Here is a 20,561-nt window from a genome sequence, read left to right as displayed (position 1 = left end):
CAAAGAAAATTCCAGAGCAATTACCTTTAAAAACAACTATTATAAGCTTACCATTTTTTCCAAATAATTTTGATAAGATACAACGTTTTTTAAAAAAAAATTCAATATACAAGTAATTTCGAGAATAAACAAAAAATTGAATCATATTGTACAGTTTAGAAAAGATACTACTGATACTTTGGATAATACTAATGTCGTATTTAAAATCTCTTGCAGTGACTGTTCAGCAAAATATACAGGTGAAACGAAGAGAGCTTTAAAAGAGAGAAAACGAGAACACCAAAACGACTACAAACCGGAATCGGTAGTTACTTTACACCAAATTTCTAAAAACCATAATTTTGAGTGGGACAATGTAAAAATATTAGACAAAGAGCCGAATTATGGTAAACATTTGATCTGTGAAATGTTACACATTACCTCCAACATTCATAATATAAATAAGAAAGAAGATGTTTATAATTTAAGTCACACTTATCGAAGTTTCTTTAATTCTGTACGTTTTTAAAGACTATGTACGTTCTTAAAATTGTATACTGATAATGTGATATGTGAACTGAGGGCTCGGGTCATCGCACTGCGAAACTTGTGTGTGTTTGGGTGTGTGTGTGTTTGTTACAAAAGTGGGGTACATTGCGGTGTTGGGGCCTTTGCCAGTTTGACTTGCGTGTGAGCCATTTTCTCGATACGTTAAATAAATTGTCTTTCACGGTTTAAATTAAGGAAATTTATTTGTCAGTTCTACATTATATGTATCTGTTGTCTGTAAAACTCATTGTAATAATTTATTATTGTTAATAAAGCCTGAAGAGGTCGGCACACCAGTCGACGAAACGTCGCTTAAACTAAGTGTTTTCATTTGCCCTAGAAGATCAACGAAGTAAACTTATATGCATAGGTAAATAGATGAATTGCTTGAACTTTGCTGATCTTGTAGGGCGTAATAAAAACTTGAATTACTTGATATTAGGTAAGAACGAGAAAAATAACCTCTCCAAGTGTGGATTAAACGCACAAACTCCTGTTTACCAGACAGTTGCTCAACCACTTGAGCTACCGAGGAGCCGTACATTCACTCGCACCGTGGGTTTGGATAAGTTTTCACTCTCAATTTGAGCTGTTTTTACCCTAAGCTTGATTTTTACTAGTTATACTAAAAAACAATGATAATGCTTGTAGGCAAGTTAGAAATTTAATGTTACTCTAAGAGGTACACAAGCAATATTGATACATTTACCATCTCATCGGCACATATGTAGATGGTGGAACTTTCATATGAGCACTCTTAAAACCATCATTTCTTACTTATCTACAAGCATTAAAATCATTTTCTAATGTACCTATGAAAAATCGAGCTTGAGGTAAAAACAGCTCAAATTAAGAGCGAGAACTTATCCAAACCTACGGTGCTAGTAAATGTACAGTCTCGCGGTAGTTCAAGTGGTAGAGCAACTGTCTGGTAAACAAGAGGTTTTGCGCTCGATCTACACTCGAAAAAGGTATTTTTCTCGTTATTACTTAATATCAAATAATTCAAGTCTTTAGTTTTCCCTATAAAATCAGCAAAATCCTAACAATTCATCTATTTAAAATTTGAGGCAAAAAGATTATACGATTATAATTATATACCATCGAGTATATGATCGAAAAACGGCTCAGTACTATACATTTGTTTTCAAGAAGAGGACGTGGATAGTTTACGAGTGCTTATATCAAAGTGCCGCGATCTTTATCTGTGCCGATGCGATGATAAATGTATCAATATTGCTTGTATATCTCTTAAAGGAATATTAAATTTCTAAGTCATTCACAAACATTAAAATCATTTTGTAATTTACCTATTAAAAATCGAGCTTGAGGTTAAAACAGCTCAAATTATGAGCGAGAACTTATCCAAACCTACGGTGGGAGTGAATGTACACCTCCTTGGTAGCTCAAGAGGTTGAGCAACTATCTATTAAACAGGAGATTGTGCGTTCAATCTGCACTCGGAGAGGATATTATTTTCGTTCTTATTTAACATCAAGTGATTCAAGTTTTTATTTCGCCCTATAAGATGAACAAAGTCCTAACAATTCATCTATTCGAAATTTGGGGCAAAAAGATTACATTATTATCGTTATCGTTATATGCATAGGTCAATATTTTCAACTACTTGTAAATGTTGTTTTCCTACAGATATACGTATAATATTTTGACCCATTACATCTTGTTTAAAAATCATAAAGAATAAAACAAAATTTTTTAGAAATTTTTGTTTCCTTTTTTTTCTGGAATTAGTTGCATAATACAAAGAGTGTTAAAATAAAGTCAAAAAGATACAATTTTACTTAACATAAAACAAATAAAAGTTTAATATAAATAAAAACTAAATAAAATAAAATTATAATGTACCAATGTAATTTAGTAACAGGATTAAATATAAAGAGAAGAGGAGTAAGATAATAAAGATTTTTAACTTGAAGTGTTCTTCTGGGCAGAAATAAGAGTACGAAGGTTTGATTAAAAATGAAATGTATTATCAGTTTCAGTTAAATGTTGAAATGTGGAATTGTAAAGTTTTCTTAGGCGGGTATAGGTGAGTAGTACTGGTAATTATTCGTATAGGTTTGTTCAGCAGTAGTTCGGGCGTTTCTCAGGTTGTGGTGAAGGTTTCTAGATAAGAAGAGATCGGATAATTCAGAACAATGTATATGGTTATGTGTAAGTTTAAATAAAAGTAAGCAGTTGTGATATTTATGTAGAAGTTTTATGGATTGTAAGAAAAACTTGGTTAGAAGTGGCAAGTAGTTATGGTCGAAATATGGCATTGGATTATTGGTTTTATATGAGGCCAGGCGAAATGCTCGGTGAACCACTTTATTAAGTATAGAAAAACTAGCTTGTGTATAGGGTGTCGAAATAACTGAGGCATAAGTAAGTTGAGGCAAGACCAGAGATTTAAATATGTGTATGATGGATTCCGGCTTGGTACAATCGCGTGTAGATGGTTGGATGAATCTTAAAGTTTTTAGTGATTTGGGAACTACTTTGTTAATATGACTGTTAAAGTCTCAGGTAGATTGGAGAGTTACTTCTAGGTCAGATAATGATTCAACCCTATAAATAGGTGTACCAGAAATTGTGTTTACAACGTAATAAAGTTTTTGATTGGGTAACTGATAATATTTTGCATTTATTCTTGTGGACAGTGAAACCATAATTTGTGCACCAAATGGTAGCTCTGATAAGATCTAACTAAAGGCAGACAGAATCACTGGGTTTAATTATTTTTTAAAATAATTTTATATTATCAGCTTAAATTAATTAGGATGCAGTGAAGAGAGCAGATAGGAAACTATTCATAGCCATAAGCATCAAATTTTAATTACATCACGTATACATTTTCTCGCCCCTTTCATGTTTTTTTGTTCACGCAAATGACCCTATTCTTTTATAGTTATTATAACATTGATATCCGTCAAATTATCTCCTGCAATCTGTGCGTGATTTTTTTTAACATATGTCCATTCTCATTACAATTTGGCGGCCCATTGTATGCGGGCAAGTTGATTTACAAATATGCTCACCCACACATCTGTAATTTGTATTACACGTCACACAAAAATACATTGATCTAACGGCAAATAAATTTTCAATCAAAATATAATGCTTAACGTCATCATAGTACGTGATGTTAATAAATAGTGTGCAATATTCTGCTCCATCGTTAGCACCGTCGTATATAAGAGCTGCATCGTCGCCAAAAGACTCATATTCATGTATACGAATATAAATACCGTGCCACCTGTCATATCTCTGGAATGTTAAAAATTCAGACCCACCAAATCCATTCACGTTATTTAAATCTATTTCACATGCTTGCATTAATTCAACCGCCTTACTCTTTACTTTTTTCCAGTTTTTATTTAACACCATTTCTCATGCTAAGCAGTCAAGGAATCTTTTTCCATCAAAACTTTATTGCTTGCAAGTTGTTATTTTACAAATAATTTTGTTTCTATGTGTATGAGTCTATTCATGTATGAGTGTCTGCTGTGATGTATATTAAGGGGCGTGTATAGTCAGTTAGTTGGCCAAGGAATATTAAGTGGTAACGTTCTATATAATAAAGCTACAGCATTTATATTTTCTCTTGTCTGTATCCATATTTATTTAACACCAGGTTATGGGCCCAAGTGCCATCGTCAAGATTAAAGAAGTTTTTTTTGTCGTTTTTTCGTGCTTTGTCTAAGCGTGTCGTTATTGTTGAGTTATTATGCACTGTAAGTTGCAAACCACGTTCATAATAATGGCTGTACCGACGCAATCATCGTGGATGGCCGTTACTCGACTTACCGGTAGAGAAAATTATCGTCATTAGGAAATTTTAATCTAAGCTTGGCTCCAGTGTGAAAATTTGTGGGGCGCAGTTGTCGCGCCTCCAAATGCAAAAAAATTTCTTCAGACGTGAGTAAAATAAGCAAGGCTCGTGTGCGTCTCATTCTCTCCATCGACCCAAGGCCTTATTCTCACCTTCCTACTGACTTCACGGTCGCGCAGACATGGGAGGCGTTGAAGACGGCGTACGGTGACACCGGCCTAATGCGTAAGGTAACTTTGCTGCTAAAGGTCAAATTTTTCGTCGCTTGAGACATATATTTGCGAGATCCTGTATTCCGCTGATGAATTGACATGCATTGGATTGAAATTGCATTCCGAGTTACTTGGGGCATTATCGTTGGCTAGTTTTCTATCGTCATACAAACCACTCATTCTTGCCCTTGAAGGCTCTGGTCAAGCGGTAACCGTAGATTTAGTCTAGGTCAAGCTTCTTCAGGAAATAGAAATGAACAGTGCATCCGATTAATCAACACAAGGATTATATGCACATCCAAATAACAAACAACGATTGAACAATCATGGTAATTTTTGCATAAACAATATACGCTGTTTCAATTGTTATACGTTTGATCATTTATCCAAGAATTGCCACGCTCCTAAAAAGTCAAGTACAAAGGTAAACACAGCGCAAGAAGACAACATAGAGGATAATGACGAAATCGAAGCTACATGCGCATTTCTTTTCTTGACTTCAGCAACACGGCCAGGTCAAAACATAAACAATGAGTGGATCCTCGACTTAGGTGCTTCAAGACACATGTCGAACGAAAGAGAAAATTTTGTAAATGCACGCGATTCGAAAATTAAAACTATAACTGTAGCCGATACGCAAAAGGCGAGTGTAAAGGCCGAAAGAAATGTGAAACTCAAATGTAAATATCAAAATCGTGACCGTGTTGTGGAGTTGTCCGACGTGTTATATGTACCAGACTTGAACTTTGATTTATTGTCTGTTGGTGTGATTATAAATAAAGGCTATAAGGTGATATTTAAGGATAGTGACTGTGAAATTTTAAGGCTGTACCCACAGCTAATTTGATGCCGTGGCATCACAAGATGGGTCATTTGAACGCTCAGTACTTAAAACAGCTCATGGACAACGCCGCCACTGGTGTGAGTTTTGACTCCACTCAGTCCATCAAATTCTGTCCTTCGTGTATGGGTAACGAGCATATTAAAAGTAACTTTGAGTCTAGCATACAGCGAGCACCAGAAAGGCTCAAATTGGTACATTCCGATTTGTGTCAAATGGATGGAATGTAGATTGGAGGAGCCAAGTATATCCTAACCCTATTGGATGATGATTCAAGAAAACTTTTCATCTATTTTTTGACAGCCAAAAATCAAACAGTGTCTTGTATTAGTCATTTGATTAAATATATGCAAAACCAATTTAATCTGTCTATTAAAACTTTAAGAACAGACAATAGCGTCGAATACGTCAATAATAAGCTGGATAATTTATTAAAGGAGCATGGAATACGCCACAAAACCTTAGTTCCTTATAATCTACAACAAAATGGAAGGGTTGAACGAGTAAACCGCTCTTTGCTCGAGAAAATAAGATGCATATTGTCAGAATCCCAACTGGACAAACATTTTTGGGCTGAAGCCGCCACAACTGTGGCATACATTATCAATTGCTCACCCAGGATTGTTTTAATTGAAAAAATGCCAGAGGAACTTAGGACAGGCTCTAAACCGTATTTGTGACAAAAAAGGGTCTTTGGCTGTAAAGTCATGGTGTATATTCCACACCATAAACGTGGAAAACTAGATGCTAAATCTGTAAAATGTATATTTTTGGGTTATAGCTCAACCAGCAAGGAATATAGACTATGGGATGAGAATACCAAATGAGCCATAATAGCTTGAGATGCAGTTTTTGTAGAGAACGATGCACAATCATCTCCAACTTATTTTCTCGTAGATTTCTTCCATTAATCGAACTTGCCAGCTAAGCGGCCAGTCGCTGCCGATGAGCCTTTACCATCGCCTTCACCCATCCAGTGTCCACTTGATGATGATATTGAGGACTTCGATAATGAGTTTGTAGGGGACAGCCGCAAATCCCAGCGTCAACGGCAACCACCAAGAAGGCTGGATGACTATGTAATTTATACCACCATTTGTCAAACAAATGAGCCCCAAAGTTTTTATGAAGCAATAAATTCGCCTAAAGGTACTCAGTGGATCAAAGCAATAAAAAGAGAACTTGCTTCACTTACCAGCAATCATACCTAGGACTTGTGTGATCTTCCTCCGAACAAATCCGTTATTCGTTCTAAATGGGTGTTCAAAAAAAATAGTGGGACAGAAAATAGTTTATCTTATATAGCAAAATTGGTTGCACAGGGTTTCTCTCAGGTTTAAGGAGTGAATTACGACGAGACGTATTCTCCGGTTGCTAAATTTACAACTGTGCAACTTTTGTTTGCTTGTGCAGTCAGTCCTGGATATTGTTTACTTCGATGTAGAAACCGCCTTTCTGCACGGGGAACTAAACGAAGAAATTTATATGAAGCTACCAGAAGGACTTCAAAGGAAAGATAATTCTAATCAAGTGTGCGAATTATGCACGGCCATTTATGGATTAAAACAGGGTAGTCAAAATTGGGATGCGGTTAAAAGAGTGTTCAGGTACCTACGAGGAACACTTAATTACTCTTTGAAGCTCAAAAAGGATGCCCACCCAAGAATTGTTGGTTACTGTGACGCAAGCTAGGTATCGAACTCTAGTGATCCACGATAAACAACGGGCTATGTTTTAACAATTCAAGGCAGTGCTATTAGTTGAAATTCTCCCAGACAACAAACTGTTACTCTATCTAGTACCGAGACAGAATATTTCATTATCATCAGCCACTTAAGAAGCAGTATGGCTAAGAAATTTGAGCATAGAACTTTGCATACAACCTCATGATCCAGTGGTAATCAACTGTAATAATATGGGGGCGATAGATTTCACTTCTAACTCCAAATTTAGTGCTCTTACACAGCACATTAATACACGTCATCATTTCATTAAACAAAAACTGGATTCTAAGGAATTATCGATAAATTTTTTACCATCTTCGCAGATGATTGCTGACTCTTTTCCAAACCCGTTAGCGCAGAGAAGCTCAAGAACTTTAATAATGACATCAATTTAAGTGAACATAACAGTGTATAATATCAAATATTGTATAGTAATGAATACTTAGAACTTTAATAATGACATTGATTTAAGTATATTCAGTAGTGTATAATATATTAAATAATAGTAACTATTTATTTTTGTTCATTTTTATACCCAAAAAGAAAAAAAAATTAATTTAGGAGTCGTATTGTTACTCTACAATTTATTTCGTTTACATGTGTATAAGTTTATTCATGTATCGACTGTCAATATATAAGTGTCTGCTATGATGTATATTAAGGGGTGTGTATAGTCAGTTAGTCAGTTGGCCGAAGAACGTAGGGTTGTAACGTTCTATGTAATAAAGCTACAGCTGTTTTGTTTCCTCTTGTCTGTTTCCACATTTATTTAACATCACAAGTCCTCTAGCTAAACAGATTATCTCTAGTATTTATCATTAAAATGGCTTTTTTACTTAAATTATTTAATACATCTTATGGTGCACCCCACCTTAAAGGGAGTTTGACATGTGTACTGACCTGAACTTCTAAAGTTTTCGCGATGTCAATGATTCGTTTTCTCTGTTCGATTTTTTTGCCTAGATCTCAGATATCTTGAAAATTTATTTGATTTATGAATTTGAAATAGATAACCGCTGATCCTTCGATTAACGCTTCTTAGTGCAAGTCTATCCCCACAAGATAATTTCTCGTAGGGTGATTTTTTAAATAATTGTAATAAGTTCCTGAAAAGAATTCTTAAGCCGTTCCAAAGTATTTGATGTATACGTGGGCTTGGTAATTTTAAATTGTATAGCGTGCCAAGTTGTTTTGAATGATTTTATACTTTTTTTTTATCGCTTTCCAAAATGATATATTTTGTACCTCTTGATATGTCCGCTTTATCTTCGGTCTGCATGGCGACGCTTGCAACGCCTCTTCCATCTTGATGCTTGTCATGACGAGGGGAATGCTCCTGTGGTTGTTTGATAGAAGCACTATCAATCCTATTAGCTCTATCTGTAAAATGGAAATCAGTTGTTATAAGACTGTAATACAAGGCTTTTGAGGACTATAAATATGCAATGTATTAGTTACCTGTGGTGGAATAACGCGTCACAGCTACTCCTGACGGACCGAGCGTCAATTCGGATACGTTCTCTAGCTGGAAATCAGGTTAATCCTTTATACAACATTTTTAAATAAATATAATTTGAAAATTAATATCAATGATAGATAAAATACGTGTATATAAAGTGTAAAATTTTCCTAGAGGTATTTTTTTCTTCTTGTAAGAAAAATCTACCTCTGACAGCCCAGGCATACCATACCTCCGTAAGGGGTCCTCCTGCTTTCTTTTAAGCGTACTGTCAACGTTTGGAAGATTATCAGAATCTTTGAAACATATTTTAACAACTAAAAAAGTATTTCGTTTAATTTTTTCCCATCATACACAATTTTTTAAGTATAAGAAATTTTTTAATACAATAACATATCACTATGTTAATTCATTAACAGAGCATACATGTGGCACTTCACTAAACCACTTGTCGGTGCACACTTTATGCGCATCTTCTGAAATGCTGATAACTGCGTATCGCGAACAAGAACGGATCACCTCAAATGAAGCAGCGATCATATATGCTTCCATTTTTACTTTTTTTATTCGCATAAGGGAAGCTGAAAAAATGGTGTAGCTAGCAAGAAACTAATGCAATGCAGCAGTAGAAACACACTGATACATAATTTAAGCAAGTTTAAGTAAAATGCATATTTGTAGAAAAAACAGTGTATCTAGCGAAAAGTTAATGCAACGCAACAGTAGAAAAATACTATTACAGAATTTTAACAAATTTAATTATAACACAAAAAATACACGGTAATAAACTTTCAAGTATATTGTGAATGAAAAAGACTTTAAACGATGTGTAACACGTAAAGTTATTGCAGCGTATCAGCAAGAACATATAGTTTGGCTGTTAGTGTCGTATAAGTACTAATTTTTTAAAAAGTTTTTTTCTTTTTCTTACCTACTTCCCCTCCCCCCTTTTGGCCAAAATTTTTGATAATGTATGATAAAAGTAAAAGGTATACACAGTCAGGTCCACTTTATTCATAGTTTGGAAAACTCTACAGTTAAAGTATGGTCGTAAAATATTGCATCTAAGGGGCCATTGCTTATTTCCGCCGTGGTTACTTACTCTTTTTCGTATTTTGAAAAAAATTCAAAATGATTGCAAGTGAGAAACAATTGCGTACTTTCGCTATCGTCACTCACTTTTCTGTACAACCATTTGCAGATACTTTTTGGATGACTAAACGAGAGATGTCTTTTAGGTTTGAGTATGTTTGACAAGTTTTTTTGCAGCATTTTATATGATAAAATAAAAGGTATACTATCTCTCCTTATAAATCGCATATTGACAAAAAAAAGTTTAAGTAGAAGAGTGCACCAGATATGAAAATTTTAAGACGGGATAGCTATACAAGTTTTCAAACGCGAAAGTTCCACCTTTCTACAGACCCGTTAGTCTTTCCTACAACTTAGGTAACGACTGACAGATCATTTTCGCAGTGCCCGCAAAATTTTGTCCGTAAAGTAATTTTTATTTAAATAAACTGTGTTGTACGAATCTGTAAAAAATGACTTGTGTTGAATCAAAACAAACGCATTTTTAATTGCGTGATAGCGGTCAACATTAATCATATTTAATTAATTTTATGAAACATTAAAAAGACGATGAAAGTGCTATAATATTCACTGTATAGGTATTACTGCATTCGTATCCACTCAACAAGACGGATATCAAAAAAATTGTCGTAGGGATTAACTATAATATACATCGTCAGTGTTTCCAACCTTGTTGCAGTTTTCCAGATGATTCCTTTACTGATAAAACATCATTCAAATGGATTGCATACAAGTAAGTAACAGTGAGTTGATATTTACATCATCTTATGACATGAAATCAGTAATCTTTGATAAAAATAAAATTAGTGATGGACAAGGTCAAAATAAAAATAAAGAAAAATGAATGGTTCAACCATTGTTATGCAACACTGTACCTATTTAGGACTCACTCAAGCTGTTATATGTGTGGATAAAAGCTTCGCTATATCGAGTGTGCAGCAACATTAGGTAATAAGTGCAAAGAATTTATAGAAAATAAGTTAACTGTTTTATTTGAAAGTATGACTATAGTAAATAAAATCAGCACATAAAATTTAAAAAAGCTGGTTAAAGAACATTACTCAACTCAACGGAAAAATGTTAAAGGAAATCGTTATTCTGCAATTTATAATTTATTTTTAGAACAAAATTTCGACATGGTATTTTTAAAGTTAACTACGCACTGTTTAGGAATACTTTTAAATAAAATACATAAATAGAATTAATAATATCGTATAATATTAAGACATTGTGTTTGACGTTTCATCTTAAAAACGTTGTTTGTTTTATGATATATTCAAATAAATCACCTCTAAGACTTTCGAAAATTGTTGGGTAATGTAAGTAATACGACACCTCAACTTTCACCTGCTATTTAGCTTCATGATTAGTACACCTTTATAACCCTTAAAGTCTTGTGAGTAATAAACTGTTTGCTCGTAATGTACGAAAATTTAAAAATCAAATTTTATTTTCTTTAACACTGCTTCCTCGACACTAGGTTTTAGTCTGATTTAAACCTCGTCAGTGTTTAGTTATACAAAATGTATTTTGATGATCATTTTATACATTTATATTTTAAAAGTTTTTTGATAAACATTATGTTCTTTGTCAACGAGATTTTAGATAAATATTTAATGTATGTGGATGTTAAAGATTACGATTTACACAAGCGTATGTCACTTGAAAAAAAAAAAAAAGCGCTGGAATAGATACATTGCAAGAAAGCTCAAGTTTAAGAAATTATATTTATATAGGGCAAGTGTGATATACCTTTATCCTGGCAGCAGTGCACCAGATTAAGGTATCACGACTCGTCGTTGTGTCGTAAACACGTGGATATGAAAGGACCATTATGAGGTGCTTATTACCTGACGCGTGAAATCGAAACGACATAAGGTTTTACACTGGCTCATGTAGGTATTGTGTCATTTTTTAAACTACTGTTGCGGAGACAGTATTAATTTGTGTACAATTTATTCGATAGTAAACATAAGCAGTGGGAGCGTGACTTGGAGTCTATTAGCCGCCACTATTACTTTCAGAATGGGGTGATGATAGAGATAGATTGCGATAAAGCTGAGTGTCAGGAGTTGTGCCACCTGGTGAGAAAACTTTTTACCTCGGATGGTTAATCAATAATGTATGAAAGAGTATTTAAATAAGTGTGTTTGTGAGTTTATAATGTTCGTTTTTATAATATATATGTATTAAGTATTTTTTTTTCCATTTACTTGAAAGCCCTTCACACCATCCACTTCTAATACTACCATTTAGCAAGAGCGATCGATAATTGTGAACTATTTCAGAGTTTTAAATTTTGCGCACTCACAGACTACAGTTGGATTTAGTTTGAAATTTTACAGTTTTAAATTTATTAGTTTTTCACGCTTACCGATCAGTCCCAGCTGGTAATTGGGGGTGCCTTTCAATTTTTTCTCCACTGGAAAAAAAATTATTGTTTCTGGCCAAGAAATGACTGTAGTTATATTTACATTAGGCGGGACACCTTGCATCTTTTTCCGCGCACCGCTAATTGGGTTATTGGATTATTGGCTCCCAGGGTCACGTGACGTCTACTAAAAATAGCACCCCCCCAGGCAATGTCTTCGGTGCCAGCCGTATGACCTATATCTATGAGTCTGTCTGGAGAAATAGTTTCTTTACTACTAGCCTCAGATAGATGGCACTTACGTGCTGAACACTGTTTTTTCTACCGAGGGTGTACCTTACCCTCAAAAACGCCTAATGTATATAAACGTAGTAAAAAAGAAAAGAAGTTTTAAATTTTTCTCAAGAGATCTCGAAGTAAATATTGTGGAATTAAGTTAATTTTTCTATAATAACGAGGATGATCGTGAATTATGATAATTTTCATGAGAAAAAAAACTGCTTATGGTATTGAAAATGTCAATTAATATTATTTAAAGTACGTCGCGCACGTCAAAAAAAGATAATATTGAACTCATTGTAAAAAACTATAAAAAATTTAAAATTATGAAAAACTTTTATTTAAGGACTAGATCAAAGAGTAGGACATACATGTGACCTTTCGTTTACTATCTTGAAAAGTACAAAACCCGATAGAGTTTCTCTCTGATGCAGTTCTCTCGTTTTTATATTAAAAAGAACGGCACAAAATGTTAAGTCTCAAAAAAATTTTAGTGAGACAGTTTTTTCTGTGCATTGAATGAATAAATTTGCACTAACTAAAAAAAAAAAACGATTTGTTTATAGAGCAAGTAGCATATACGAGGTGTGATCAAAAAGTAAGGTGACTTTTTGAATTGCGAGCGCTCTTTACACTCCAAGTTAAAATTTTTTTCTTATTATGTTAGTACACTAGTTACGATCATATGTTCATAGTTTTGACTATATAGCATGTGTTGTTTTTATGTGAGAGACTTAAAGGTTAGACTCGTGTTTGCGTACTCGGCGATTTCTTTTTGTTGAAAATAATGGAGCAAAGAGTTTGTATTAATTTTTGTGTAAAAAATGGTATTAAGTGCTCAAAAACTCTTGAAATGTTGACAGTGGCCTACAGTGAGTCAACTATGAGAAAAAAAAATGTTTATAAGTGGTATAAGTTATTCCAAGAGAGCCGAGAAAATGTTAATGATGAACCTCGCTCTGGACGACCCAGCACGTCAAACACCGACGAAAATGTTCAGAAAATGAAAGAAATGGTGCTAAAAGATCGTCGAATCACGATTAGAGAAATAGCTGATGATCTTGACTTATCGTTTGGCTCATGCCAATTAATTTTGACGGATGTTTTGGGTATGAGACGTATCCGCGAACACCATGATAATGCACCTGCGCACAAGTCGTTATTAGTTAGTAGTTTTTTGGCCAAAAACAGTACTTCCATCATGCCTCAGCCACCATATTCACCAGACTTGACCCCCAGCGACTTTTTCCTCTTCCCAAAATTGAAAAAGCCCATGAAAGGACGAAGATTCGCCACGATTGAGGAGATTAAGGCTACATCGCTGGAGGAGCTCAAAGCAATACCCAAAATAGCATTTCAGAAGTGTTTTGACGACTGGAAAAAGCGTTGGCACAAGTGCATTGTATCTGAGGGGGATTATTTTGAAAGGAATAACATAGTTTTATATGAATGAATAAATATTTTTTTATAAAGATGAAAAGTCACCTTACTTTTTGATCAAACCTCGTATAACTTAAATAGCACTACTTACACATGGCAAATAGCGCATATTGCTTATAATAAATAATAAATCTAGTTGTACTCAACTTAACATAACTTTTAGTTAAAAAAAACAAAACGATTTTATGTTTGCAGAAAATGACTTGTTTTCTTCATTGGAAAAACTTTTTCGCTGAAAGTTTTATGAAATTGGATATTTTTACTGTACTGTTTGATGTAAAATTTAAAGAGCGGCATCATTAAAGAAGTCTGTTAGGTTGCATACTTTTCAGGCTAATATACTATAGTGTGTAAACAAAAGGTCTGGAAAATTTTAATTCATTGATCTTGTCCCTCAATTGTATTAAATGGGTAAATTAAATGTTTTTCTCAAATTGATCTAATTTATAGCTTATAAGGAATTTATGCACAAACCTGAGTCAACTTTTTGACAATCACCCTTTTACTTTATGTATGTGTGAATTCATTTCATGTTTGCTTGTAATAACTATTTTCTACCAATTTCTGGGTTGAGTAGATAGGTTATGTTAAAGTTCTAAATAAATTCTATAGTTTAAATCAAGTTTCATGGATACCACTGAAATACTTTGTACTAGGTATTGACTAAATACAAACAAGATCTTGATGTGGACCAAACTAAAAGTTATATTTCTTCGGATGAACAGGTATTTGAATTTTTCTAAGTGTCATATGTGCAAGTAAGCATGGGTAATCTAATAAATACTTATGCAAATTATTTATAACATACAATTTAATTTTCTTCAGCAAAGCTATGATGAAGCATCTATTGCTGACCTACCTCAAGATACAGACAGAAAAAATGCTAATTTTGATAAGTCATCCATTCACCATTGTCCATTTACCAATCGACATGCGTATGAGGTAAACCATTTTCTATTTAAGTAATATTTTTTTCTAACAAGTTAATTATTTTATTTGATATTATATTCACGTAGTTTCTGGGTAAAGTTATTACTTCCTCCCTGCAGTGCCAAGTAAAATCGCATGTACACAGGAAACAGTAAATAACTGTACCTAGATCGCGCGTAAAAACACATGTTATCGAAGGCATTCCTTTCTTTGCCTCCTTAGGTGTGCAATATTGGGATCGTAATAGTACCGCGTAGCTACGGTGACATATACAGCTATCTTCACGAAAAATTCTATAGTCTGTAACCTACTATATTTTATTTTTTCGTTGGTATAGCAAAGAAGTCCAAATATTCTTTCTTTTTTTTAATAATTATTATTCATGTCGTTTGACGCGGTACGAATCGCCACAATCTTGTCTTTGAATAGGCGCCCGTAAGAGAAAGAGCAATTGACGATCTACATGCCTGGTGCATGACGACGGCGACGTAACCAAGGGCATATTTCGTCACAGGACGTCAACAGTACCAGTTGGTTTGGATCGAAATATGGCTCACCGCACCGCGCCCCCCTAGCCTAAGGAAGAAAACAGCGCCTACCGCTGAGATCGCATCGGCATCTTCGGGGCTAGAGAGACAGGGGCTCTGGCATTCTAGGTTTAGAGATCTAGCTCGACTGAGTTCTTCAGTTTTTCTGATTTTTGAGCTTAGGGTCCGCTGGACCGGACATTTTATCGTGAGCCATCTTGGCATAATCTCAATAACAGCTTCAATGCACGATTATATTTGCTTAAATTCGCTAATACTTATTGCTTAAATGCACAATTACGTTTGCTCAAATGCTTTCTTTAAGTTTTATTTTGTTTAAGTGCTTATTCGTTTATACTTACTTATTTGCTAATTATTGTTTTACATTTGAAAAATACATATTGTTTGATTTTTTTTTGTTCCTATAAACTCTTGTAACATTTTTGATTGCTGACATAAAACTGTACATTTAATTTTATTGCTTGATTTATTTTGCGAACTCCGGCAAGTAATGCATGCTCTCTTTGTTTTTTTGCTTATTTTCAGTCTCAGGAGCATCGTCCTTGCGTTTTCAGTGGGCAAAGCCTTTCGTCGTTCGAGGGCACTTGTGCAAGCAGGAGAAGATCGTACGTAATAATTGGTCTTCGTATCCTCCCCGAACCTCTTTGATCTCTTGCTTAGAGAGGGTGACAAACGCTCATTCTTTTCCCTTTATTTTGCTACATGTTTCCTTGAGGCATCGTAAGCTTTTTTTTGCTGCACGTTTGTCCACACTATTGCCTGTGCAATGACGAAGTGAATAAAAAAACGGGCGTACATTATTTTTTACAAGTTTCTTTTCTTCGCATGAAGCTCTGCTGTACATCCACGTTAGGATCCATCAAAATTAAGTTTACACACTAATATATATGGTAGCGAACTCATAAAAAAAAAGATAAAAACGTTACAAGTCTTTATGAAGAAATCAAGTTAAAAATTTTTTTTTCGTAGTAAAAAAGATTTTGAACGTAAAAAGTTATGTGAGTAAATTTATTTAACATTGTAAAAGTTGGATTTCTTTCGTAGAGCCTGTGGAATTTTTCCACGAGATATCTACACGAGGCCTGTCCCAAAAAAATCCAACCTACCTCAATTTTTCGGTGATTGACTTATTCGTTGTAATTCGGTTGGTGTAATCCTTTAAAATAGTCTCTATTTGATTGAACCGCACGCTCAAATCAATGTTTTCACTTTCTAAAGCAGTCTCAAAAGTTAGTTTTTGGAATCACTTTTTGTGTATTCGTTGCATTGGTTTCAACAGTTTTCTTGTCATTGAAACAATGTCCTTTAAACAGCGTTTTCGATTAATATAATAGCCAAAAGTATCAAAAAGCTATGTCAGGACTGTATGGAAGCTGTCGAAACTGTACAATACTATGTTTTGATAAAAACTGCTGCATAAGGTTGATGCATACGTTAGAAGATTGGTGCAGTAAAAAAGCCAGTCTCTGGCTTGCCAAAAGTGTGATCGTTTTCTTTCAATTGCGTCTCGCAATCTATTCGCACATTGACTAGAACGAGAATCACTAGCAACTGATATGTGGCCATTTTCAAATCGCTTATATCATTCCATTCTTCATTTCTGTTTTGACTATAATCATAGTTTTTAACAAGAAACAAATTCGACAAATGTGAACTAGATACTACAAGCAGATACATGCTGAGCATGAATTCACCGTGCTATTTAAAACTGCAAGCAACTGGTAAGTTTGCGAGGAGTTACTAGTAATATCAGTACCTTAGAGCACTCAGCTAAGGTCTGTGGTGCAAAAACACAAATGCAGACCGAATACTTTTGGGAGAGACCTTGTATGCATCGACTTAGCTATGTGGTAGTGTTACGATCTCAATAAACTATTATTAGTTGGGTAAAGCTAGCAAATCCAGTACATGAAATTGCGAACTTCACTTTAAAAAAAATTTTTTGTTAGATAACAACAATACAAATAACATATTACGTTTGAACGCCGATCCTACAAAAGCAAAATGGTTCAAAAAAAGTAAAAATCGTCAAAGTCACTTTTTTTCGATGTACTAAAAAAGTATAAATTTAACAAATCAAGTGTAAAGAAAATTAAAATTCGTAATAAAAAAAAGAATATTACGAGTTCTTTTGAGCTCTGATCAGTCCAGTAGTTTTTTAATAAATTGCAAGAATATTTTCTTTTGTGCCATTTATTCGAAACTCTACAACTTTTGTTCAGCTCCATATAAAAACTTGGAAACTTTGACAGAATATGTGCATTATAGGCCTTAATACCCATACAAAATTTTAGCAAGATTGATGTTAAACTTTTTGAGGAACTTTAAAAAAACTGAAAAAAGGTCCTTTCGAAAAATGGTTACAAAAAAGTTTTGGGCCAACGTAGACCAATTTTTAAAACTCTTTTTTGTTAATCGAGAGCTGCTCTACGACATCCTGCAAATCTGTACCATTATACCCAGCCAAAATGTGAAAAAAATGCGGGGGCCGCCGTGATTTCTTGACTTTTTAAAACGAAAAAGCAATTATAATAGTGATATAATAATATATTTACTTGGTCTAATTAATAAACACTCTTCGTTTCTGACTTATTTTGAAGTTCCCTGAATTTCAAAAATAATGTCTTATTACTGTTGTTATTTGTATGCATGTGAGACATATGCTCAATTGTAAGTAAATATATTATCAAAGTATTATTACAGTTGCCTTTTTTTCAAACAGTAAAACATTGATCTTGCTAAAATTTTGTATGGGTATTGAGGCCTATAAAATACGTTCTGTCAAAGTCTCAAGTCTTTATATGCAACAGAACTAAAGTTATGGAATTTAGAAAAAATAGCACAAAAAAGTGGTTTTTGCAAATTATTAAAAAACTGCTAAACCGATCAGAGCTCAAAAAAACTCATTATATTCGTATTTTTATCACGCAATTTTTCTTTATTTGTCAAATGCATAGTTTCTCCGTAAATTACAAAAAAAGTAACTTTGACAATTCTTACCATTCTTTTTAATCACCTTGCCCTTATAAGATCAGTGTTCAAACTTAATATGTTATTTGTATTGTTATTGTCTAACAAACAAATTTTTCAAGTTAAGTTCGCAATTTTATGATTTTTGAGGCCATAAATCAACTAATTTTACCCGACTTATATAGTTTGGACAATATGTCTATAACAATAAACTTTATATTTCTATTTACAATAGTTCGAAGGGGTATCACATTTTTTGAATATGAAGATAATAACAGTCGTAATATCATTCATGCTAAAATTCTAGTCCAATTGAAATTATTAAAATACTACTAATAAAACGACTGATCACCCATATTTTTATAAGTATTGATATTAAATAACAACTTTTACTGAAAATATAACAATAAATTAAAAACGAGTTAATAAGTCAATTTTTACAATTAATAATAAATATACGAGTGTTACACTTGTTTTGGCACACTGTACCATAACATTAGATATTTCTTCGAAAAATGTTAAAACGTACTACAATAAAAATTTGACAGAAAAGCGAATTTATTTAAAACACAGGAAAGCTTACAAAAATTAACAAAAAAGTGATACAAGTAAAGCACTACAGTCAGAAAAGTCAGACGTATGTAGCTTGAAATGTCGGTCGTGCGACGCAGTGTACGTAGGACAAACTGGCAGGTCTTTTACTAAACGTTTAAAGGAATGTAATGAGGCTTATGCTAGTGGTGCGGAAAAATCAAATTATGTGCCACACCTGTCAAAATATAATCATGATTTTAATCATAATCTTAAAGTCTTACCTGTAGCACCTAAAGGCGAATTATTAAATTCTTTAGAAACAGCTGATATGAATAATCTGAAAGATGCAAATATTTTGTTTAACTGTCAACTAGATTTAAATGACTCTCTGTTGTTAGATTTGAAATGATACATATATTCGTAAGTAGTTTTGATAGGTTGATGTTACACTCATACGTACTATATAATAATATCGGTGTATCCACATTAATTTTTTTTTCCCTTTTCTTCAAAGTTTTCTTTGCAGATATTTAAAACACTAAACGCAGAGACCAATGTGAATCTGAAAAGAGGTGAATCACCTACAAAGCTGCTCGTAGCTGAGTTACTATGACCATTTATGACTCACGTACATAAACGCTGGCCTATGCTGACCGGAAACGAAAATTAAATGAAATACTTCTCAAAGCAGAAAAATAAAATAATTTTAAAGAACTAATAGACGCAAAAATTTAGCTGAGAACAACTGCGTCGGTAGATAAGAATAATTTAGAAATGAAACAAGTAGACTAAGATAAATTTAAAATATAGTTAATTTTAGTAATAAAGCAGACACTACCAGGATGAATTCACGATACTAACAATGGGCAACAGCTATATGAGTAAACGTGCAAACTACGATAAATCTAGCAAAGCAATATTATTCTCTTTTCATTTGTTTTTGCAGATGCACGATTTCCTGAGCTACCCCTTTACACTGTAAAATTTTTATACCATCCACAATAGCCTAATTTTTGTAATCCTGACAAATGTTGCCACTCGTTTAATTTTTAAAGGAAAACGAGAAAGTCGAGCCAATAATCAAAAATAGCACCTTCCACTCTTCCTGACTCAGATATGTCGAGAGAGAGTCTATATGACCGCTCCAATAAAAGTAACGGAATTTTCAAATCTCCAGGGCATCACGAGCCGACGTCCTCTCCAACGAGTAGGCAAAGAGAAGTATATGAATTTATCATGAAATTAATCTTTCACGATTATTAATTTGTTTGATTAATAGATACGGCAAACCTAGCAACTCTTGTAGTTATTACTGACTAAAAATTACTACTACTAAACCTATTATTAATACCACAACGCACTAAACGATTATTCAATTAACACTTACACGAAATATTAAGCGATTTTCACTGTTCTTGTTGAATAAACGAACTGTGCTTAGCATTAGAAAATTTTAGTAATATCTTATCTTAGTGTTAATATTAAGTTACATAGAAAATTTGTAAGATTTGGATGTAAAAGAGTAAGAAAGGGCACGAGTGAGTGAATCACCTTCCTCTCTCTTAATGCATATATAAGAGCAAGCCAGATGTGGGAAGTGCTAATTTTTGAGTGGCTAATCTAGAGCAGCTCCAGCCAATTAGATCTTGGGCTATTGTCTTTTCCCCCAAGACTTTCCTGGCAAGCTTTCGTGCGTTGTTTTCGAACTAGCGCGTGGACAAAGTCCACTACTCAGTCCAGTACTCAGCCTGCAGGCCCAGAAACGTACAGTTAATTTTTACCCTCGAACGGTTGATTG

The 20,561-nt window shown here is 33.8% G+C and overlaps 1 protein-coding gene across 1 annotated transcript in view; it reads left to right on the top strand.

Moving 5' to 3' along the window:
* The window catches only part of LOC106635815 (cilia- and flagella-associated protein 410), a 216,494-nt gene that overhangs the window by 103,524 nt on the left and 92,409 nt on the right, over nt 1-20,561 (top strand). The window contains exons 5-6 of the mRNA XM_089597589.1: nt 14,438-14,506; nt 14,607-14,723. Coding sequence (XP_089453715.1) covers nt 14,438-14,506; nt 14,607-14,723 — 186 coding nt within the window. The remainder of the gene's footprint in view (nt 1-14,437; nt 14,507-14,606; nt 14,724-20,561) is intronic.

The sequence above is a fragment of the Copidosoma floridanum genome, unplaced genomic scaffold (assembly GCF_036245765.1).
Source record: "Copidosoma floridanum isolate Cflo_tuat_1 unplaced genomic scaffold, Cflo_Japanese_pri ptg000034l, whole genome shotgun sequence".
NCBI classification, from domain to species: Eukaryota; Metazoa; Arthropoda; class Insecta; order Hymenoptera; family Encyrtidae; genus Copidosoma; species Copidosoma floridanum.
Note: the sequence above shows the minus strand (reverse complement) of the source record. Positions and strands in the feature narration are given on the sequence as shown.